We start from the raw sequence: 24,767 nt of genomic DNA on the forward strand, positions 1-24,767 counted from the left end.
AAGGTGGAAAATTTTTTTCTGAAGTGCATTAAATATGACAGGGCAACTAATTTATTTTTTTTTTTAAATTTATTCAATAGTAATCAGTAAACAGATACTGTCTCATACCCATTTAGCATGTTTTGTATATGCAGGTTGGTTTTGTGGAGGCAGATTGCTGTCAAGTTAGAAGCTTCAACACCATGATGATCTATTGACAGGAATTTGATCATGCAGTATTAGCTGAATCTGGGACTGAGTTTTGGCTCTGGCAATGTTATTAGTTGTGAGATAGTTGCTTTTTTTCCCCCTCAGCTGATGCTAACTGGCACCCAATTTGGCTGTGCATGATAAATAGCCAAGGGCAAGGTAGTTTTAGATTTCTATTCCATCATTTATATGAATAATTGCATTATGTTTGCTTTTTCCCTTTTATCTGTGAATCCTGTGTCCTTTCTGTGCCACAGAGCAATTGCTGCACAGGAAAGGAGGGGACTCCCTGCTCTCCAGGGCAGGCACAGGCTGGAAGCTTTTCCTAGGATGATGGGAAATGCAGTTTGAAGCCTTTCAGGCTAATGAGGAAATGGAATCCAGGTCTCCCACTACTGGGAAGAGTTTTCTGATCTCTGGGCTGTTATTCAAACACACATATCAACATAAGCACCCTTATCTGAGCAAAAAAACTTACCAGCTCTGTAGTAGCCTGGGATAGGATATCCTGAATGGACCCTGAAAATAAACCCCTCAGCAAACCAGATTTTAGACGTGCTCAGGGTGGGGTGATCCCAGCCATGCACAGGAGGAGCTCTCAGTGTTCAGGGAGCTTTGAGGTCGAAGTGGAATGCCTGGGAAGCAGAGGCTCAGCACTGGCTGGGGCAACTGTGGTTTGGTTGTAGTTTGAGATGTATATACAGAGACTGTTCTAAATAATATAACCCTCTTTTATAGAAGTTGGGGTATTCCAGTATTATCTTAAGGGTCACAGTAGAATTTGCATTTTTATGGTGTGAAATCAGGTGAAGACCAGGTAGTTCAGATGACGAGTGCTTTCAGCAGCCACCATCTCCACTGAGAGATGGTGGAATGGTTCTCAACAGTTTATTGAAATGTTTTTTCCTGTGCATCTCAGTCCATTCACAGTTGCAGTACAGGTATTTTATTGCTGTGTTTGATAAAAGCATAACATAATACAAATTATTCAGGCGGATTTTAGAACATCTGTGTGGTTTTCAGCAAGTTTGTTAACTTTTTATATTGTTGACTTAGATAGGATGGTGCCCTGAACAATCACTTATCATGTGCCCACAGCCAAAAACCTCAGACAGGTTTTTGTGTGAAAAATTCATGCTCTGTATGTTGGACCAGCAGTTAAATGGATAGATATAAAAACCTCTAAGGTGGGGTCTCTGTTGCAGGATGCAGTACATTATTCATGACACCTGCCTGCCTTGGCAAGCTTAAATGTGTTTCTAGCATTTAACCTCAGATGTGTATCCAAATCCAGAAATTATATGTGGCACAGCATCCACCACTTTGACCCAAGCACATCTTGCTAAGCCTCTCACATCCCTGTCAGTCACTTGAGAGGAAGGATGGGAATGGTTTGCCCGAATGTTACCGGATTTAAAGTTTAATACGGAAAAAAAATTGTCTCTGGCTGTTTCCTTGCTAATTCATCTCTGTTCCAAATGGTAAACAAGCTGGGAAATGTGAATGAAAAGCCCCCAGAGTATAAATAATAAATGCTTTTCCAGCTGTACTGAGTGCTTTACGGTTTTGAAATGATGCCAGTATTTTTTATTTTGCTTTTAAATGGATTACATCTTTACACTGTACTATGCTCTCTGCTAGACTCTGTGAAGGCCTTTATCTGTGTTCAGAAGTGTTGATTTTATATAATTACTAGCATAAAACATCATATGCTGCAAATTAAACACAAACAAATGAAATGAATATTCAGGGAATTCTTGGCAATTTGTAGTATTTTGTGTGAGCTCTGTGCAGATGTTTAGGAGTTTCTTAGTCCTTGACAAGTAATAGATGATTTTGTTTAAAATGTCTAAATTATGAATATATTTATGTGTTTTCTTACTAGGATAATGCTGTGAATTTATCTTACCTGAGTTATAATTATTACATTAAATCCACACTAATTATAATAGCAAGTGAAGACAAAGTGCACCCGTTCCCTCCATCCCCTGCCCTAAAGCATTTCCAACCATAAAATAATGAAGGTGTGTTGCAGCACTGACTTACATTCCTTTAGGAGTCCTTTATCCCCTCCAGTTTGGCTTCCTGAATGTGTAGGGTTTATGTAAGTATATCTTAGGCACAAGACAAAAGCATAAATTAGCTATAATTCTTCTGAAAATCACAGTATGAACATGAGGTTCCAGTGATCACTTATGGGACACTGACTCTTCTAACAGTGAAAAAGGCAATGCCTATCAGAAAACTCCAAAATGAAATCTTGGGAGCAAAGACTGAGTTACCCTTGGCAGCTGCTGTGGTATTCTTGCTTTTTGTAGATTTGAGAGTTGGTCTGGCTCCTCCTTATATATCACAGGAGTGGTATCAGTAGATAATATTGAACATACACAGAAGGCATTCACAAAAGATGGTTTGGTGGACCTGCAGTGTATGAAAATAAAACTATGGGCACTGCACATTTTAATAATGGATGAAAACAGAACTGTTTTCCCAAAGTAGTCAACTTGTACGACTCCTCTTTTCAGAAGTAAGTTGCTGTTGAGGACTAGAAAATAGTTTTTATTGTCTGTCAGCAGCCTGTTGAGGTAGAGTTCAAAACAAAGCATATGAAACCAATGACAGTTTTCTGTGCTGAACTGCTGTTCATTCTTTAGATGAAGGGAAAAAGTGTAAGAGAAAAATGCTGTGTGTTGGAAAATATTTTGTAGGAGTCATAAAGCAAACAAGTGACACCAGTCTTCAGATTTGCATGGTTTTCCTTTTTTAATGTGAATAAATCTATTGCTGAACCGCTGTCTACAGTTTCTTTCCTGAATTGTCTCTGCTTTAACACAGGGATGAAATTCCAGAGAAGTCGCTTTCATTTCCTGAATACCTGGTCATTTAATATAGCTCTGTATTAAACAGCATCTGCAGACAGAAATTTGATAATGGCACATTCAGTCTTATTGTCCCATGGAAGTAAATGGGTATTTGAGCCATCTGTGTCACGGGAAGTGGGATGAGGGTGGAAGTGCAAGAAGTTTTTCAGAGAAGGCAAAGCTTTGGTGAGGAATGAAGACTCTCAGCTGTCTGAAGGCATTTGATGTGCGGCTGTTCGGTGAATTCAGAGCAGGGATTTGATCACATCTCCTTTAAAAGAAAATTCTTCCTTCTCTCTCTTTTAGGTGAGGAAAATCTCATGAGGAATTGGTCATACTTAGACTGCACAATGAGGTACTTAGCCGCTGTTTTGCTGTATTTCCTGCTCTCTGGACATGTATTGCCTCAGGCTGTTCATTCTCAGCTCACCAAGGCATTGAAGCTCACAATTTCTTATGCTTCTTTTGAGGGCAAATGTATTTGATCTCTGCTTTGTGCGGTGCAGTGTTCTGGACCTGTTTCATCATCATGAGTTAAATCCTCTTCAGACTCCTTCAAACCCTCAAAGAGGCTTGACACAGCAGAACTTTTGCAGCTGAACTGCATTGTGCACCAGGAGTGTGTCCCTGGCTCTCCACAGCAGTTTTCTGTTTTCCAGCATGGGGAGGTCTAAAGAAGGAGGCAGCTCCTGAGCTGTACCTGAAGAGAGCTCAGGAATATGTGCAGAAATTACTGGAACCAAGTGGTAATTGTGGGATAAAACCACACAGTCAATAGACACAGACAATAAACGAATAGTCACCCAATCTGTGAACTCATTTAGGGTTTGGCTCGACAATTGCAGTAAATGGGAGCAGATGATAATCAGCTTCTGCACTGTTGGTGCAGAGGGTAATGAATGAACATTGACTGCTGCTGTTCTGAGGAGCCTGCTGAGGCAGCAGCAGCATTTGGCCAGTTTGGCTTTGATTTCATTACAAGTGTCAGGCGCTCGTGTCTAGACTGGTGCTTTGGCAGCTAATTGATCTCCAGCATTTGATATGCTAATTATTTCTTTCATAATATGCTAATATGTGTACAGTGAAAGAACACCTTTTAAATGCCATAAGGATATCTCAGAGGCATATTTAGAATTGGAAAGTAAGACCTGGAAATCTTGATTTATATCAGGATAATATACAAATGACTTATAGTTGTGGGAATTTAGCTGAAAAGTGGGAATGTGAAGGCAGAAATTGTTTAGTCATACAGTGACTGTACAAGGCATGTGTAACAGGATCTTCTGCACAGCCCTGTGCAGAAAACTGGTGTGGATTAGGGAATATATTACTCTGTTCAACACCTTTTTCTTTACTGCTACTTATATGGATGGCTTTTGTTGTCAGTAACCTGGACATCATCATTTTTATCATATTTCCTGCAGTTAGAGAAGGAAAAACTAACAGCAGAGAAGTGTAGTTGAGTCACCTCCCATTTCTCCAGGATAGCATGTACCTGTCTACATTAAGACAAAAAGGGTGACTGGACACTGGAATGGGCTGTCCAGGGAGGTGGTGGAGTCACCGTCCCTGGAGGTGTTTAAGAGAGGACTGGATGTGGCACTGAGTGCCTTGGTCTAGTTGAAAGGTTGGTCTAAGCTTATAGGTTGGACTTGCTGAGCTCAGGGGTCTTTTCCAACCTGGTTGATATCGTGATGCTGTGATGCTGTAATGGTGTGATCCTGTGATGGTGTGATACTCCTCTAGGCAACTGCATTACTTGCTGTGTCTCTCTGAATTTCCACTATTTAAAAGCAGATGTTACTTCACTGCTTTCTGAGATGTGCTTGTAGGCTGGAGTTCATTCCCAAATGTTTTGTCCTTTCCCTTTTTGGATTTTCTTCATCCTCTGGGTACCTTTAAAATACAGTCTGATGAGTCTCAGCCATTACTTTTCTGTAGCTCCGTGTGGAATTATAATTGCACATGTTGCTCAGGCTTTGAAAGAAAGGTGCCATCAAGGAGAGTTTTCGTGCACATTTTCTTTTGTCTGTCTCCACTTGGATATTTTGAAAAACACTTTTATTAAATATGTATTTGATAGACTTGAAAGGTATCAAAGCAAGTCTGCTGAAATACGACTACTGAGGACCTAGGATGGTGCTGGAAGCACACACTGAGAATGTGGTACAGAGCCAGAGGCAGCACCAGGATCCTCACTGACCTTTGGAGATCAGCCATGTTTGGCAAGTGAACAATTTAATTCCATTCAATATTTTTAAAGGAGACCCGGTAGGTTTTCTTCTTTACAGACACCTTTTGCACAGACTAATGGTCTGCCCAGTGTCATTAAGTAGACAGTAATTAGATTACTGAGATCTACTTAAAGTTTTAATAATAGGAAAATGTCTGATCTATATTTGGCTTCAGTCCCTGGCAGTGGATTAGATGAACACCTCTCCAGTGTTATATGTGCAGGGGCAGACTCCTCAACCATTATTGGGAACAGGCACCCTGTCTGGTGTAATGAGCTTATCCCTGTGCTCAAAGCCATAATCACCTTCTTGTTGGCAAGAGGGAGCTTTGATTTTATTTTATTATTGCAGCCTAAGACTCGTGGCACTTAAAAAAATATTGAAAATATTCTTGCAGAAAAATAAACATTTACCATTTCTTCACATATTAGGGAAGAGATTCCAAAATCTCCTCCTGGTTTTAAGAATTTCACTCATCTCTTCACAGCAAGGTGATGGGACATCAAGTCAGGCCCATCTGTAACTTGTGGCCATTGCTGTGCCTGGTGGCTTTGACTTCCCAGCTCAAACAGCCTCAAACTCTTCTCCCGTTGCTCTGACCGAGTGTGGGCTCTGGCACCCAACCCAGGAGCAGGATTTGAACTTCCACATTGGGATTTGGAGCATTTCCTCGAGCAGCGCTGACACTAAGCCTGTTACCAGATCAAGCAACAGAAAAGAATTTCCTTGAGTAGTTTGGCTGGGTGGTAGCTCAGTGGTTCTGTACTGAATTATTTGCCATTGATCCAGACTAAAACAGTCCCATCCATCAGCTCATGTGGGTTGGGTAACTCCGAGTCACAATTTTTGGCAGGTGTGTGGGTGAAGTCACGTTACAAGCAGAAAGAGCTGAGGTGATTCGGTCCCACCCTTACAATCTTCACAGACTGTAAGGTAATATTGTACTCCCATAATCACAAATAAAAATTAGGTTGGTATCTCCTTCATGATTCATGGAGTGAGGGGAAAAAAATAGATGACCAAGGCCCTTAGTACTGTAAAACTTGATTGGATTTTGATGTGCAGACACCTAATAATTCTGAAAATTTGAATTTAAGTGCTCTCCTTCATCTTTGCTTATCATTACTATTGACATCTTGGATAGTTTCATGAGAGCTTAGATTCTGCTCCTTTAATCCTCAGTTGTCCTTTAATCGTTTCATTTAGAAGGGGTTTCACTCTAAGAACTGCAGCGAAAGTGATCTTTAGTTAAACCTGTGAAGGGCGAAAATCATCTGTCAAAGCAGATGTACAACATTTCTCCTGTTAATGTCTCTGCGGCCTTTAATCCTATTTTTCCGGTTTGTGTGGGCACTGACAGTTAACTCCAGTTTCAATCAAATCCAGACAAATAGGATTTTCGCCTGCCCTACAGTCAGCTACTCAGACAATCAGTGATATTTTTCACACTGTTCAGAGACTCATTAGACCTTTGTTCAGACTGGCTGAGGCACAGCACGGATGTAGAACATGCTCTTTCATAGGCCACCATATTTTTCACAGGCTGAAGATTAAGGATTTATAGGCAAAGCCTTTTACATTTTATTTGAAAATGAAATCTAATTTGCAACTGCACATTTTCGACAAGAACAAAAAAAACATTGAAATGGGATTTGTTTCACGAATGAATTAATTTAATGCCATTCATTTAATGATACCTAAAATATTGCTAAGCATTTAAATGCAAAGGACTGAAAATTTTAACACTGCATTACTGCTGTTTTGGTATATGTTTTCTGAGGAATATCCATCAGTCTGCAAAGAAAGAAATTTAGTCTGTGAAATCATTTCGTGATGGCATGCCATGTAAAAGATACTGAACAGAGCAATTAAATGTAAAATTACCAGTGAATTCAGATATTAGACAATGAAAATAGAGATGGGAGCAGTATCATTACAATACATTTGAGTGTGATGTCAGTGGGGAGTTAGCTGAGTACTACCAAACACATAGAAAATAGCCAGTCACTTCCCCCAAGATCTTGTCATCTTAAAGGGTGAAAAGATAACAGGTTAAATCACAGTGGCATTGGGCAAGCAGCAGGAAGGGAAGGTAAGTCTGTTATTAGCATTAAAATCAAATAAGATTATTTAGATCTACCCTACCTAAAACATGATTGCAGCCTGGCCAAATAGAATTAGTACAATGACAAGTAAATGCATTTTTGACAATCAAAATCTAAAAAGATTTGGGCTGATTGACTCTCCTTACCCTCAAGTACTTCTTAGTGCAAATAACCTTACCAGACCAGGGGATGAGATGCTCTACAGGGGTCAATAGTGGAGCTGCTCTTGATTACAGTAAAGCCCAAACGCTCCCCAATCTAACTGCTGGTGTAAATAAAATAATCTCCAAATTCTTTATTTTGTTCTTTCCACGTCTGCCTCCACAGACAATGAACCTCTCCATGGATCCTTATGTTGTCACACTCATTAGAACTTGAGATGAAACCCCCTGAGATGACTTTCCATCATCCCAGAACACCTGGTGCTTTGGCATTTCACATGTCATGTGGGTCAAGACATAATAGCATTTCTAATTGTCAGTCACAGAGTGAGGCACAAAAGTAGCGAAAGGAGAAGGGAAATCCCTGGTGGGAGAACTCAAGGTCATCGGTCTGCTCCTGACAGAACTGAGAAACCAACTCACTGACATGAAAGACAGAGCTGCTTCTATAGTGATGTTGTGTAATGGAAAGGTACTGAGAGATGTTCTGCCTTTTGTGCTGGATTTCTGATCTCTCATGGATTCTTTTCTCTCTTTCTTTGTCACAAGGTGGGTACATAACATTCTAGTCTGCAAATTCTACCTCTAGATCCGAGTGTGTATTTCTGGTGGGGTATCTTCAAAAATATAGTTAATTTGCTGTATGTCTGTGAGTGTGAGTGTGCACCTCGTACCCACATGCAGAGATATGAGGGACTGATACAAACATGCATTTGTGGTTCATGGAACTGTGTCATGAAAGAAAGAAGAACTTTCCAGTATCATCTTGACAGAGAACTATCTGATCAAGGGACACAATTTCCTGGCCAGCAACAGGGAAATTATTCACCTGCTACTGGACTTTGAAGTTTGTAGGACTGGAAGAATTTCAAGGGACCTCCAAAAGCTTATTGACTGCAGAAAACCATGAAGTGTGGACTGTAATAATTATCCCTACTTCAGCATTTGGAGATATAACAGGGGGTACTTTATCCTGGTCCTGTGCAAAGCCCTGAGACACCTGCAATGGAGTTTAATGAGTTTCAGCTCCTGCACTGGGAACTTTAGTCCACGTGGGAAGTGATGCTAATGGAGTCTGCAGAGAGGAAATGCATCTCACGTGCTACAGAAAGAAGTGTGATGTTGGGTCTTTTCACAGTAGCATCTTACTTTCCAAAAAACACCAAATCTAAGTGGGCTAAGAAGTCTGAAAAGCAACTTGAGCAATAAATATCCAGATCTGAAAACGTGAAAGCATTTGATACACTGCAATATATTTTATATATATGCTGACTTTATAATACATCGACATGTATTTTGAATATCCCTAGCCAAAGTCTGTGATTTCTCTTGCTCTTGGAACTGGCCAAAATTCACACAGTTTCAGGGAGATAATGTGTTAATAATAACTGAGTAATAAATGTGAAGCTCTCAGGGTTTGTTCTCCATACAAGTAACCTATTGCACTTCTCAAATGCATTTCTGAGCCTGGCATTTTGGCCTAAATGTCTGGAGAATACCAGGAAGGGAACAGGTCCTGCAGTGGCTGCCCTCCTGTTTCTCGGGTTGGTGATTAGTCTCAGGGTGACAGGCAGCTGGTGTGTACTCCCAAAAAATCTCCAGTTCCTGTCCTTTAGTCACCAGCAGCATATGGGAACGCTGGAGGCAGTGAGCTCTCTTTTAAGTGTCTGATGTTCTTTGAAAGTTCCTGCAGTGAATGTCTCTGACAAAGTTCGTTTTTACAGTGAGTACCTCTACAGTGAGTTCTGTCCTCCTCCTGCTGGAAGGAAGATCATCCAAGTTAATGATTCTCAGAAAAGTGATGTATCATTTAAATGATCTAGTGAAATCCTGAATTTATTCAGATCAATGGCAAAATTCCTATTGACTTAAAAGGGAATACATTTTTCATTTATGATTTTCATAGACCAGCCTAGGATATGGAAAGAAAACGGGAGGACATCTCCTAATGATTGGCTTCTTCTAATATTCTATCTGTATTTTATCCATAAAAACTATATAAGACAGGAATATTAAGAACACCTAAAGTATGTTGAACAAAATCCTCACGCTGCAATATCCCTGTGATTTTAACCTCTGAAGGCAAACCCAAGTTTCATATTTCTTTTCCTGTTGCTGCTTAATTACCTCTCTCCTCCCCTACATTTCCTGGTAGTAACATTTGCCACATACCGAGTTTCTTGGAACGTGCTTAAAAAATTTTGGAGTTCAGGTATGTGGCACACCTGTAATCGATAGCCAGGAGATATTTATGCAGTCAGACGTAGATATTAATAAATAAAAAGCCAGATCATATCTGATTACTTCAGCAAACATATTAAGAAGGATACTAAACAAAGTTCATAATTTCAGGCTTTATTACTTGCGAACAGATTTACAGTTAATAAATTGGCTAAATAGTTATATAGTAAATAGCTAAACTTGTTATGATGGAAGTGAAGTTGGTGGGGTTTTGACAGTGATACTTAAGAAATTCCTCAAATTATATATTTATTTTTTTAACTTCTGGGTGTTGTAAATGGTAGCCCAAGCAGCATTTTCTTGGAAGCAAATGGATTAAATAATCTGGTATAACCTAGATTATATACCTAGTGTATATAAACACTGCTGTGATACAAATAATAGCATCAAGTGCCATTGTGTGGGTTTATAATCTGAGAAACACTAGAGAGGTGTAGAGAAAACGAATATTTATTTTTCAAATGTCCCTGCTTTTTGACAGAGTTGGACAGCTGGCACTTTGGAAAATTTCTCTAGGCAGTTAAACGCTTGACTTCCTTTACCATAAGACCTGAATTTCTAAGTTACCTATAAAAAGGATCTACACCTGTATCTGTAGGTCTAAGTTGGGCCTTTCAGATAATTAGACCAATATTTCACTGAATATCTGGACAATAATGAGTGGAGCAAACCTGAAGTATCAAGGAAAAAAAATGCCTATTTTTCCTCTAAAGTCACTTCTCTGCCTTTCATGTGCTCGAGCTGCACCTCAAAAATGAGGCACAATCCCCTAATTTATTTAGAAGTGTTTGCAAGACTGTGCTAGTGATAGTGGTCAGGCAGATGTGTGTTAGCAAAGTTTTATGGCAGATCTCCCGAATTCCAGACCTTCATCCTAAACACAAACCCTTTGTATTATCAAGAACCCAAATACATTTTACACAGACACTGAATTTCAGCGTTAGATACCACAGTTATGCATCAAACACAGACAGCAGTGAGCATGCAAATGCTGCTTCCAAAGAGAATAAAGCCTTTTTGAAGGCAGTAGAAACTGTCAAAGCTAAATTAAAAATTAAAAATCCATTCTGTGGGCTGCTGACACACTAGGCTGCCTGACAGCCACAGAGCCAGGAAGTTTTAAGAACCTCTCAAATGCAATGCTAAGTCATCTGTACTCTCTGTGCTTCCCCCTCTACCCCAACTGACTTTTATGCTACGGTGAAATATCACAGTGCTTATGAACTGTTCATCTTGGTCATAAGGAAAAAAACCCCTCCTTTTTAAAACATCCTGAGTGATCAAGAATTCAGCTTGCTTATGCCTTAACATGTGACATGCTGATGTAAAAATGATAGACTTTCTCAAAATGTTAATGATTTATTATTTATGATAATGCACTCCCGCATGCCAGTCACTCAAATGAAGAGTTATACGGCCTTCAACATGAAAAAACGCTGCCTACAGTCACCAAAAGTGTTTCAATAAATTATTACGTGCATTAAATTTAGGTCTCAGAATCTGCAAGTGGGGTAAAGTGGGGTAATTCGTGTTGTTTGGGTTCATGGAATCATAGAATGTCCTGACTGAGAGGGGACCCAGAGGGATCATCAAAGTGCAAGTCCTGGTCCTGCACGGGGCAGCCCCAAGAATCCCATCATGTGCTTGAGAGAGTTGCCCAAACTCTTGAGCTCCGACAGCCTTGGTGCCCTGGCCACTGCCCTGGGGAGCCAGTCCAGTGCCCAACCACCCTCTGGGAGAAGATCCTTTTTCTAATATCCAACCTAAACCTCCCCTGACACAACTTCAGGCCATTCCCTGGGTGCTGTCTCTGGTCCCCAAGGAGCAGAGCTCAGTGCCTGCCCCTCCTCTGTCCCTCCCAAGGCAGCTGTAACTGCAGTGAGGTCTCCCCTCAGTCTCCTCTTCTCCAGCTGAACACACTAAGTGCCCTCAGTGTCCTCACGTGGCTTCCCCTCAAGGCCCATCACCATCTTCATGGCCCTCCTTTGCACCCTCTCTAACACCTTAATGTCTTTCTTCCATCGTGGTGCCCAAAACAACACCCAGCACTCGAGGTTGGACCCCACCCGTGCAGAGCAGAGCGGGACAAGGAACTCCTTGTATTTGGAAAGCACTGAAGTACCATAGCAAAATCTTGAGGATGTTAGGAAGCCTTTCTCCATGCCCCCCCTGTTTATACCCCACTGTGCGATAACCGGCGTTCCTGAGTGTCTTTGTTGGGATTCTTTCCTGTTTTACTGACCTGCCCTGTCAAGAAGAAACAGTATAGTAATAAAGGACAATACTTTTGTTGTCATGAGCAATTTACCACCATATACATTACAGAACTCTGGAAGTCAGATGTTTATTGCTTGCTGCCGCTTGTATCACTTCTCAGCTTGCCTGAATAACAGATCACGACAGAAATCTATCTATAATTAAGCAAAACCTTCAAGCTATGCATTGCTTGAATTTAAAAGGAAGCAATGCCTTTATCACTGTCATGCACTGAGTCAAAATCTGTTTGGGAACAGCTCTGAATTGTTGAATAGGTCTTAAAATCCAGATCAGAATTCTGAAGTTTATTTTGAACTAATGTGAGGTTATTTTCACAGGGTACCATCACAATCCATATTACAGAGGATGGAATCAAGCTGTATAAAAGCAATAGACTACTGTTGTCCTAGAGTAGGATAGACATCCTTAATGACACGTAAATCCAGCATTTTACAACTATTTTATTATTTTTTTTTTCAAACCACGTCAAACGAAATTTGGCAGAAATAGGCTGTAATGTGATAGAGATGTGACTAGTTAATCTTACATGTACAGCAAAAATTCCAGTACATTATTCTGTATAAGCTTTAATATTTCTTGGACTTCTGAGGACCTGTGTTGACAGGTGAGGTGCTGCTGATGTGCTTGCATGGTCCTCCTCGTTGCAGCGTCCAGGATCTTAATCAGCGAAGTGGTTAAGCCGTGATGTGCTGTTGAGTTCAGTGGGAGTGAAATGTCTGACCAGGCATCAGTCACAGCCTCAGTACCTGAGTGGGCACGTTTTCATTCAACCGGGAAGCGGCAGAGTCTCCCGAGACGTGGTTTCCAGACAAAGGGAGTTCAGGCAGAAATCGGAGCTTCGAGTTGCCTTTTGAACTCTGCCCGCCCTCGAGGTTCTCTGCCTCTGGATAAGCAATGGGAGCTGCATCTCACTCATGAGGCTGAACAGTGGCTGCAGGTGGCTCTGAGTGGGGTGACTTCAAACAGGACAGCGCTGGAGGACTTGAACAAATAAACTGGACTTCATGAAGCAATCAGACTTAACTATCCCTGTAGTGCACACTCCTGGAAGCTTGCTAACTCCTTCTGTAACGAAACAATTCTCATGTTAACTGAAAAAAAAGCTAAAAAATATCTTTAATTACATATTCTCTACTCCTTATTTTTATTCGTAATTATTGTAATAGTTATGTGTTTCACTGTAAGAGCTACTCACCCTATGGAAAAATGTCACTTCTATATATAAACTTTCTAAAAATCTGAACTTCTTCTCAAAGGTTAGGGAGTCCTAAGAGCAGCCTCTGCTGATGCATAAGGAAATTGTTTCTATTTTTTTCCAGTGGAAGTAAGAGTTTTCATTGCACATCTAAGAAGAAATTAATATATAGGAAGTTTGCAAGAACTGTTCAGTTGATGCTTTTATGGTGCTTGGAAAAATATACGAGCCTTCACAGATTATAAATTTAAAGTAATTCAAGTAAATAAAATGAAAGTAATTCAAGTAGGTAAATCGATCAGCCTTGAAAAAATCAGATGCCACAAACAATATAGCTAAAACTCCAATGGTCTTATGGTCCAACAGTAGTTTTGTGGTACTCCACAAAATTTTCTGATGATGCTTCTTGACATGTTCTTGTCCCTTTCCCCTCCACCATAGGTGTGAACGCCCATGTGTAGCTCAAACTGATCCCGTTTTTGTGACGGCAAAGTGATGCTCTGGGCCGTACCCCAGGCGAGTGCAGCCAGTCGGTCCAGGGGAAGTGACGATCCCACATGGAGATTCCGTGTCCAGTTTTGTCCTCTTCAACCCAAAAAAGACGTCGACGAGCTGGAGCAGACCCAGCAGAGACCACTGCGTTGTGCGAGAACAAGGGAGAACCGGCGTCAGCAGGAGGCAGAGGGGTTTGGGCTGGGCACGGGGAGAAGCTCCGGGGCGGCTCTGGCCCAGCGGGGCCGGTCCCGGCCCATCCCGGTCCACCCCTGCGCTCCCATCCCCGCTCCTACCGGGCCGATCCCGGGTGGCCCCCGGGGCGGGGCCGATCCCTCCCTGCTCCGTCACTGCCTCCCGCAGCCAACCAGCGCTGGCGGCGCGAGCCGGGCCCCGCCCCCCCCGCGCTCGCTGCCCATAAAAGCGGCGGGCGGCGGCGAGCGCGGGAGCGGCGTGTGAGGGAGCGGGACGGGACGGACCGGACGGGGCGGCGGGACCCGCTCCTACCGCCGCCGCCCCGCTCGCCAGCCGCGATGCTGCTCGTGGCCGCCGGGCTCCTGCTCGCCGCGGCGGCGGCGGCAGGCGGGCGGGGGTCGCCGGCCGGCGAGCAGGAGAGCCCCCCCGGCAGCCGCTTCGTGTGCACGTCGCTGCCGCTGGACGCGGCGGGCGCGGGCTGCCCGCTGCCCCCCGTGCCCATGCAGGGCGGCGCGCTGCCCCCCGAGGAGGAGCTCAAAGCCACGGTGCTGCAGCTGCGGGAGACCGTCCTGCAGCAGAAGGAGACCATCGGCAGCCAGCGGGAGGCCATCCGGGAGCTCACCGGCAAGCTCAGCCGCTGCGAGGGCGCCGACGGCAAGTCCGCGTGGAAGAACGAGGTGGGCAAGGGCAAGGACACGATGGGCGACCTGCCGCGGGACCCGGCGCAGGTCATCGACCAGCTGAGCCGCACCATGCAGACCCTGAAGGACCGGCTGGAGAGCTTGGAGGTAGGGCCGGGCAAAGCCTCTTCACGTCTGGCCGTGGCTCCTGGAGATAGAGCGGGGATGCCCCAGCCCCGGGGGCGAACTGCTTGTCACGTTGTTCTGGCTATTTATCTGCTCTCTGTAGTGGTAAAGCACCTAAAGGGCTCTTCTTGAATGTGCTCTCCCACTGCGTGGGGGGAGATTATGGTTTCCCTGCTTGTCACAGCTTAGTTTCTGTATTAATATGTCTAAATCTCTTTTTCTGGGGATGTGACTTCACTGGGGTTTGAGGTACAAAGCTGACGCCTTGGGCAGTAAGACCTCGGCATATGGTGCTGAACAGAGCAGTGATGATGAGGAGATTGTGCTGGGCAGATTGTGCAGATAAGATGATGTATTTAGAGCTGACATAGAATAAAAAGAACCTGATTCTGTACACCCCTGGACAGAAAGGGGATTTGGTCCAAGCCCACTGATAAGTGATTTCCATGAGCCTTTGGACAGCGCCCATATTTTGAGTGGCACTCATGGAAATGTTTTATAGGGATGATGATTCCCACAGGATTTGTGCCGGATGTTGTTTTGCTTTTCACACCCTGAAAGCTACACTTGTGTCCTCCTGCTGCCCTCCAAATAGTCAGTGGAAGATGTGCAGATGGTAACTTCCTAAAGGCTGTTCTGTGAGAACTGGGCTGCTTTGCAAGTAGTTTTGAATGATCTGGTAGTATAATATCCTTTTGTTACTATTGCTTTCTGAAGCATTCTTTTAAGGGTTGTAGAAGAGAAGCTGTGCTAGAATAACATGGTAGGTGGAAACATTGGTTTTTCCGTGTCCTTAAAGATACCAGTGTTATTTAAGAGAGTGTGAGGTGTCTTTTTTTTCCCAGTTTTCATAAAAATACTTTCACTGGCTAATACTTACAGTTGATCTAAAGAGTATCTGACTTCTTTGCTGTACAAACCAAACTGAGGAGACTTTCATTTGGTGAATTTGCTTTCGAAGTAGATTAATTTTTTTATTTAAAAAAAAGTGATAGTTTTTCTCTTTACCTGTGTTGGCCATGTCACTTACAGTAAGCAAAGCAAAAACTGACTGATGTGCCATGTGTACACATACAAATGCAAGTGCATCAGACCTTCTCCCTACATTGATTTTATTGAACTTAAATGTATGAAGACTCCTTCATAGGAAGCTCTGGAAGCCTCTAACAAAAGTGCCCTTTTGTTTCAGGACCTCTTTAGCTACAGTGCTGATAAAAGCACTGAACATGACAAGTGCTAAAAAAGCAGTGCCTGTTTTGTACTCGCTGGAGAGCTCCGTGATCTTGCTTTCTTCCCTTTGAGTCGGGAGCAAATCTGCATTTCACAGTTTCTCTTCCAGAAATAACAATATTTTTTTTCCTTCTTTTCCTTTCCCCCAAAGCACCAGCTCCGAGCCAACGTGTCCTATGCTGCCCTGCCTGCCGACCTCCGGGAGATGCTCCAGCGGAGGCTCGGAGACCTGGAGCGCCAGCTCCTCAGCAAAGTGGCCGAGCTGGAGGATGAGAAGTCTTTGCTCCATAACGAGACATCAGCCCATCGGCAGAAGACAGAGACGGCCTTGAATGCGCTGCTGGAAAGAGTGTCTGAACTGGAAAAAGGTAATCTGCCCAGAATTGAAACACTCCCCCCTGCTGATTAATTTTGTTTACTCCCTCCTTCCAGTGCAGTAGACTGAATGTGGGCCTCGAGGGAAAGACACTGAGGTGCTGGACTGAATAGTGGGTGACAGTGCAAATACTTGCATTCTCTTTTTTCTTTTGTAGCAGGCTTCTTGCTTGACAGGCTGTTGCATGGCTTTGGCTTCCTGTCTCTTAATTTGGCGTGTGTGGGTGGTTAGGATGAAACTCTTAGTGTTTGTGGGATGGAAGGATCTATAGGGAGGCAAGTGGAAATAAGACATGGGTGTAAATAGCTACGTAATGTCAAGCATCTAAATAGAGCTGCCTTTCTTTCTTTGGAATGAAATTTGTATGGGCTCAATTTAATTAGCACAACTGCCTTTGATGTAATGAATGGCATTTTATACCGGAATAGTTTCCTGCTGCTTTTGGAAGTATTGATGGTGGTCTCTCCTTTAGTTGCTGGTTATGGCTTGGGGCAACTGCAGATGCTTGAATTGTGCCCTATCCTAAGCTTGTAGCCTTTAGAGTTTGCAGTGGATTACACACGGTCCACTGGGGGACACTCTCGTAATCCTGCTCATTCACTCTGGTACTTGCGTTAATTATTACAGAGATCTCTCTGCTTGAGGAGAGTCTGTTCATTTGAATCACAAATGCCTGTGGAAGGAGCTGAAGCACAGAAGTGTCTGTATTGACTGTGTACATGAACAGTGGACAGTGCAGGACTAGAGTGCCAGTAAATATCCCTGCCCCATCCTTAAATGATTTTCCAAGGTGAATAACTCTCCGCTTAAAAGCAGCCTAATGGACATACTTTCAAAATGGTATAAACATACCTAGCTCATGAATTTAAAAATGCAGCCTAATGGAGCCATTTGTGTGATATTGTATCTATTCTTGTTTCATTTAAAAAGTGTGAAGGAGGGGAAAAGGGAAGGAGCAGCAAGTGATCTTCTACTGGCTCTGCCTTTTAGTATTTCATGAAAGCCAAGATAAAGCCTTACCTGCAGCTAAGGTTATGGAGAATTAGTGGCCTGTTAATGTCTTATGTGTCAAGTACATTCCCTGTCTCTGAGAGATGTGACTCATAGCAGCAAGTCATCAGAAAGAGAAAGGGAGTGGTGGGAGAACAAGAATGTGTAATTTAGTCAGGCTAAAAATAACCTGTTCCCACCTTTATTTTTTGTGGGGGGGTGAGGGCTGTCTTAAGTCTCTAGGCAAGTGAAGAATTTGGGACAGGAACCAAGACAGTCTTTCTTTTAGTTGTGTAATTTTCTCTTTATTACTGTGCAGCTTAGCTGTTCTGGCTCCTTTGTCAAATCAAAGTGAGGGTAATAATGATCTAAGAACCTGCTTTTATTGTGAATTAAATACAGACAGTATTTCATATGACCTCTTTTGAAAATAGTATTTCTATTGTGCTTTTATTTAGAATATAGTATTGTTTAGCATCTCTTCCTGACAACTAACCAGAGTGTCATAAACTCCTCATTGTCCTGAGACTAAATAAATTGAGAAAAAAACCTAACCTTATGAGGTGAAACTATGAACTTTGGATTTCTTTATTTCTAGTTGTGACAGCTGTTTTAGTTACCAGTGGGGCAGAAGAGTTTGAAGCCTGTACAACTGTTGTGATTCCCAAAGTCTCCTGGTCATTCTTTCACCAGTTTTCTCCATTGAGAGTAGTAGATCATGTAGGAGAAATAATCCTGCAGCCAGTAGTGCCTGGACTTCGGTGTGATTCCTGGCTTTGCTGGAGACATGAACAGGTCACTAAATCTAAACCTATTTTCTCCGTCTCTAAAAGAGAATAACAGTATTTCTTGCCCATCTAGTCCAAAAACAGAGATTCTTTAGGAAAAGGATTGCTTTCTCCTGTGCATGTGCCCATTGGCCAGAACATGAGGATCTTGTTATCATTTCCAGTGGTGGATTCTTTCAAGTCATGAGAACAAACTGAAGAACACACACAGAAAGCTGAATATTGTTTGTTCTTTTTCAACCCATTATTGCTTTCTGAATTTTTTTTTCATAGAGCAACCAGTGCTTTTAATGGAGTCTGTTCCTATTTTTCTGTGTGAGATTGGTGTACCAGCCTAGTGGAGGTTGCTCAACATTAGCCCTCAGACCCTGGTCTTTTTTTTTGCTTAGAATTTAGAATATTTCAGGGTTTGCTCTGCAAGTTCTTCAAGACAGATGCAAGCAAAAGAGAAACTCATTCTTCTCCCACCCCCTCATTCTGTGAAAAATGCAGCCAAAACACTTCAGTTGCTTCTGAGAATGGGAACCGAGAGAATGCCAATGGTTTAAAACATCCATATGAGAACTGTGGAAAGCTTTTGTGACAACAGCTCTTCACTTGGATTGGAGTGTCAGGTTTGGCAAGGGGACTGAATTTGCTTCAGGAATGTGAGTGAGGGAAACGAGTGGGGCTCAGAAGAAGAGCTTGCTAAAATGTTAAGGGTGACATTACTACAGGACTGGTGGATTTTATTTCTTAGTACTTCACTCTAGAAAATTACTTGTGACTACATCAGAAGTATACAAAAACTGCATGATACAGAGAACTGCAACTTCAGAAAGTTTTGATCTCGAGGGTTCTCAGTTTCATAAGCAGGTCTGGAATATCTCACTGGTTTTTATCACATCTTTTAGAAAAAGCTAAATGCTAATTTCTGCTTTTATATTAAATCAAATGTCTAATCTTTTAATAGTTCATAACTTGATATTGCATTTTTAATTCAGATCACTTTGAACTGTTCAGAACTTGTCCTGATTAATTTATGGGACTGAAATCACTTCTACTGACTTTAGCTGCTGCTTTCTATGTCAGCTTTTTCAGATTGGCCACTCAAAATGACAGTGTCAGTCTGAGATCTTAAAATGGGAGTGCTGCTCCTTGCTGCTTGTGTGGCAGTAGTAGAAGAAATCCTCCTTTTGAAGTACTATGATGCTTTAATAATGACCAGAGAGAATCCATTTTAGTGACAGGAAATATCCTTTAAACCAGTTTAAATTGCTTGAAATAGGCAGGCCCCCAGCCATGAACTAGGTGATGGAGAAAGATTGGCTGCTCTAAGTGAGCAGGAGAAATAAACTAAATAATTAGCATGGTGTGGATAAAATCTAGTTGTATTATGTGCTGCAAAATCAATTCAGCAATACTGCTTCAGCATATTTTTTTCTGTATCTCTCTAAGGTGATTGAAATTCCAAAGATTCTCAATGTAAATTAAATTGTGCCTTAACCTGAATTACAGATACGTTGCTTTAGCTTAATTTACAGGTTTTTCTTCCTCAATGTGATTGCAGGTAACAGTGCATTTAAGTCCCCTGATGAGTTCAAGGTGTCCCTTCCCCTCCGCACAAACTACCTGTATGGGAAGATGAAGAAGAGCCTGCCGGAGCTCTACGCCTTCACCGTGTGCTTGTGGCTGAGGTCCAGTGCTTCTCCTGGGATTGGCACTCCATTCTCATATGCTGTTCCTGGGCAAGCCAATGAAATTGTCCTCATAGAATGGGGGAATAATCCAATTGAATTGCTAATTAATGATAAGGTGAGAATTAGTTAAATCTTCTTTAGTGTCCACATAACCAGAACAAGGCCTGACTTCTTGGTTCCTCTCTACTGACTCTTTCCTTGTCTCTGAGAGAAGCCTTTGAGATGGCAGTGTCTGCCTGTCTGTTGTTCATCTGCTCACTGCAAGTTCATAAAACAGAGGTCAAATGGCACAAATATTTGTGTGGTGGGACAAAGCAGCATCACACCCAGGTGTGCACACACTCAGGGGTGTTGTCTGAATTTACAGGCAGATCTTGGCTTCTTTTTTGTTTTTGTGAAGCAGAAACAGTATTTGAAGCCACGCTATTGCAAGTCCTGTGAGATCTAAGCCAGTTGCAGTATTTCTAATAGTAATTGTAGAATTTCTAATTGTAGAAGTTAGGTATGTTAAGATGAATTTTGCAGAAGACAGAGAGCAGCAAAAGGCACGTAATTGTCTGCTTTTGTTATGCCTAGTGACCGAACATCAGTTTAAATATAACTTTTTTCAGACTTTTCATACAAAAAGCAGCAATTGTTTCACTCTACTTCATACCACTGATTTGTTTTTGACAAGCTTCAGAAGGAGGCTTGAAGAAAACAAGACCCATAGAAACTTGACATTAAAGCAGATTATAGATCCTTACTTTCTCCACACCTTCAGTTAGGTTTCCTAGTAACTCTCTGCTCTCTGAGGGATCAGGTGTTTACAGGTTTACAGCACAACTCAGGTGGTTTGTCATGTGGGCAGTTAAGGGCTTTTAACAATCTCATCATCCTCACAAATCAATAAGCCAATTACTTTTAATGGTTTGTGGAACAGAAGGAAACTTGACCCTGCTTATCTTTGGCAATAACTTTTTTTCTTCAACATCATGTTGGTACTATCAGTGTTCTGTGAGGCTTTTTTAACCACACATCACAACTGCTCCACAGCCCATTGCATTTGTGCCTTTATGTTGATGAGTAAGTTTTCAGACCAGATTCCTAAAGGAGCATAATTCCTCCTTATTGTGAGCCCTATGAAACAGTTCCCACAAGTTTAATGGGAGCAGGCAGGCAGATCCCTTTGGCAGAGCTATTACAAATGGTGTTGGCAGCCTCCAGAATCTGAGGAGATTAACATGAGCACTGGATGGAAAGTGATGACTAAGCATTGAGATTTAAACAACAAATGCCACAGATTAATAGGTAGGATGGGGGTTGATCTCTTTTCCCAAGTAACAAGCAACAGGACAAGAGGAAATGGCTGCAGATTTAGACTGAATATTCAGAGAAATTTCTTCACCAAAAGGGTTGCCAAACGTTGGAGCAGGCTGCCCAGGGCAGTGGTGGAGCCACCACCCCAGGAAGTATTTAAAAGACGTGTTGATGTGGCACTTGGGGATGTGGTTTAGTGGTGGCCTTGGCAGTGCTGGGTTAATGGTTGGACTGGGTGATCTTAGAGGGATTTTCCAACCTAAATGATTTTATGTGGTAGCAGCTTAGGCTTTGGTCTTGTGTCATTTAATTCTGGATGAAGCACAGGCTCACATCTCCAGTAAAAAGCGTGGCTGTATTCCTGAACCCAGGGCAGCTGGGACAAAGTAGAAAGATGTGTACTAACTTTTGCCCCTAAAGATTTTGCTTCTGAGGATAGAGTAAATACTGTCCCTTTTTTAATGTTGGGCTGGAACTGCTAGACTTGATTTGCCATGTGTTTACTCTCTGTTTTTCGTAGGTTGCCCAGCTCCCTCTCTTCATTAGTGATGGAAAATGGCATCATATCTGCATAACTTGGACAACCAGAGATGGAATGTGGGAGGCTTTTCAGGATGGAGAGAAGCTTGGCACTGGGGAGAACCTTGCTCCCTGGCATCCAATTAAACCTGGAGGTGTCTTGATTCTGGGTCAGGAACAGGTGAGAGTGTGACAGGGTGTTCTCAGGGTTTAAAGAAAAATAAAATCAAAACTCCCCAAACAAACAGAATTTCTCTGTTAAACACTTGGTCCTGTTGTAGACACAGTATCAGAAAAACTGAAACCAAGTGAAGTGTCTGTGAGGGTGAACTCTGCAGGCTTGCAGGTATGTAACAAGAAGTGGAGACTGTCAGCCATTCAGGATTTGATGTTTACTTTGAAAATGAGCCTGAAGTCAGAGACAAACTCTAAATCAGACCTTTGGTTTCTCATTAAAGGTGTAGGTAAATAACTCTCTTAATGCAAAGGCTAATAAAGTTTGAATATTAGTATTGCCAACAGAAAGTATGATGAGGTTAAGTCCTTTTGAGTGTGGAAAAAACCCAAAGGATTCTGAATCTTGCTTTTCTAGTTCACACTACATAAACAATTTTCTATGAGTTGTGTGGCTCTTGGCTTCATGGTTTTTCTCTACCCATAGTTATACATATACCACAAGAAATAAATATAATGAGTAGCAAGAAATAGCTTTTCTTCAGGATTCCCAGGTTCACAGTGGGGCAAAGAAAAATTAGTTTTGCCTTGATATTGATTTTAGTGCATATTTACCCATGGCATAAATTATGGAATTGTAAGTTCAGTATCCTAATCCACTCTGCATAGCAGATGCTCCAGCTCATACTAAGCTCTTGCTGGAGCTGTCCTATGCCAAGCTTGCAGGATGTCTCCCAAATTAGCCTCAATATTTAAAGCTGCCTTCCAGCTCTATTGCCCAGGGGTAGGGTTGGTTATCTGTAGCCCTTTGGGGATGCTGTGCAGTCACCACTGTTTGCCTTCAGTTGTTTTGACACAATTGAGATTGGAGCTTGTAACTGTTCCATAAAATGTCTTGTCCAGTGTAGCTCTTGTAGAAACTTGAATTTGTTCGTCTCTGTGACCTAACTCTGCACCTCCTTCAAGCAGTGTGTCTGGGTGGGGAGGGACTTCAAGTTTGAAGAAGGAAATGCCAAAATAAGCTTCTCACCTAATTCTAACTCTTGTGTGCCTAAAGGACACAGTGGGAGGAAGATTTGATGCAACTCAAGCCTTCGTTGGGGAGCTGAGCCAGTTCAATATATGGGACAGGGTCTTGAAAGCTGAAGACATCATGAACATCGCTAACTGCTCCATCAACATGCCTGGCAACATCATCCCCTGGGTCGATAACAACGTCGATGTGTTTGGAGGTGCTACTAAATGGCCTGTGGAGACTTGTGAAGAGCGTCTGCTAGATTTATAGCTGTGATTGTTTCCCATTCAAGTGCCCCCTTTAGTAGGACAATCTTCTGTGCAAACTAAAGCACTTGTTTTCTCTCTCTGCCCTTCCCCGATCTTAACTCCTCGAAAGAATGAAACCTTGAGTAAACTGCCTCAGTGCAAAGAGAGCTGCTAGTTCAGGGTTGAGCCTGACTGTGAAAGGAGCACTCCTTGACTAGAGCAGCCCTGGCTTTCTTATGGCCCGATCCAAAAATATGCTTTGGCCTGCACAGCCTTTTGGTTGGGCCTGAGCTTAGTCCAGGAGTCCTGCAGGGAGGGGGGGACAGCCCTGCACGTGTGTACTGTGGCACTCCTGAGAATGAGAGGTGCTGCCAGAGCGCCAGCATTAACAGGCTAAATGTGAATCCTTCCTTCCAGTCTATTGTCTCCCCTTTTGAATCAAAGCCATTCTTTTTTAGCCCTTTTTAAAAGAAACCACTTAATCCTTACACTGCAGTGGTTATGGTGCAGCTGTGGGTAGAGCAGAACAGCCACTGTCTGAGTGCAAGGCTCTTGCTTTTTAATTTGCAGATTAGAGATCCTTGTTTTATGACAAAGAGGGGATGTATTTGAGACAGTTCAATGTGAAGAAAGGGCTGTTTAATCAGCACAGCTCCATTGAAGTTGAGGTGCTTCAGGTGAGGTTCTGTCCCAAAGCCTGTCCTTTGCTAGCCAGGATCCCAGATGGATGAAAGATTGTACTTGTATTTTCTGTAGGCTGAATGTACTGAATTCCCAGTGACCTGGCTTGTAAACTTTCCTCTATTGTGTCTCTTGCTTTAGTCAATGTCTTTCTTTATTTTTTTTTTTTTAATATACAAGGTGTGATTAAGTGAATTTCTGTTTTGTTTTGCTTTGAAAGGCCTTTTTATGAGCAAGTGCCAAAGTTCAGTTTCTGCTTGCTGAGAATTGCTATCTATTTTTCCAGCATAAGTCTTCTGCACTGGTTTATATGTTATTATGATGGTCCTATGTAATATGAAAATGTGCTGCTTTTTCAATTCTTGTTGACTGTCTCTTCTGTAAGCACTGGGCTGACTACTATATTTTTTTATCATTTTCTCTCAATATTTTGCAAACAATGTTGCTGTTTCCTTGGCATTGATGTGACTACTTGGTTTGTGGCTCGCAGATAGCAAATGCACTGTACTGGAAAGAGTTAATACTTTTGTTATTTAAAAGAAAAAGGATTTAAAGGGGGGGAGGGAGGGGGAATTTATAAAGCTAAATATCATATTTTATTTTTCATATGTTTGAATTGTAAGAATAATATGGTGACAGTCCCATTTGTAGGGTAAAGTTACATATTTCCATGAATATGTAGTATGCTGTTCTTAAAAGAAAATTCTTATAATGAACTTTTAATTAAAATGCACTGTAAAATGAGTCTCTTAATTCTTTTATAGTCATGTAAGTCACTGAATATTCTCTTTCATAGCTGCTCTGAGCTCAGCTACTGTCTCCCTAGAATTGTGAGAAGTTTTCTTTATTCCCTAAATTCCTTAAATCACAATCTTCAACCAAAGAAGGGAGGACTCTGTAAGAGAACAACCAGCTAGGACAGGAGTGTTTATCCAGCTCTACATCTGGAGCTGGGATGGTTCTTCTAAAGAATAGCTTAAGTTGGTTTTTACTCATTGAATAATCCAGATGG

General features: G+C 42.1%; 1 protein-coding gene across 1 annotated transcript; it reads left to right on the forward strand.

The window, feature by feature from the left end:
• Positions 1–14,205: 14,205 nt before the first annotated feature.
• NPTX2 (neuronal pentraxin 2) lies at positions 14,206–24,499 on the forward strand. The gene is made up of 5 exons (XM_027878173.1): positions 14,206–14,738; positions 16,138–16,354; positions 19,690–19,934; positions 21,639–21,818; positions 22,869–24,499. Exons 1-5 carry the CDS (start codon positions 14,289–14,291, stop codon positions 23,094–23,096), a joined length of 1,320 nt encoding a protein of 439 aa, XP_027733974.1. The 5' UTR covers positions 14,206–14,288; the 3' UTR covers positions 23,097–24,499.
• Positions 24,500–24,767: the final 268 nt, after the last annotated feature.

The sequence above is a fragment of the Empidonax traillii genome, unplaced genomic scaffold, assembly GCF_003031625.1.
Source record: "Empidonax traillii isolate 1590-97213 ecotype Southwest subspecies unplaced genomic scaffold, ASM303162v1 scaffold39:size2480183, whole genome shotgun sequence".
NCBI lineage: Eukaryota > Metazoa > Chordata > Aves > Passeriformes > Tyrannidae > Empidonax > Empidonax traillii.

Coding starts and splice junctions, on each gene's coding strand:
- NPTX2 (XM_027878173.1), top strand. CDS start 14,289: ATGCTGCTCGTGGCCGCCGGGCTCCTGCTCGCCGCGGCGGCGGCGGCA. Junction 14,739..16,137: donor ACCGGCTGGAGAGCTTGGAG/GTAGGGCCGGGC, acceptor TTTCCCCCAAAG/CACCAGCTCCGAGCCAACGT. Junction 21,819..22,868: donor TGATTCTGGGTCAGGAACAG/GTGAGAGTGTGA, acceptor GTGTGCCTAAAG/GACACAGTGGGAGGAAGATT.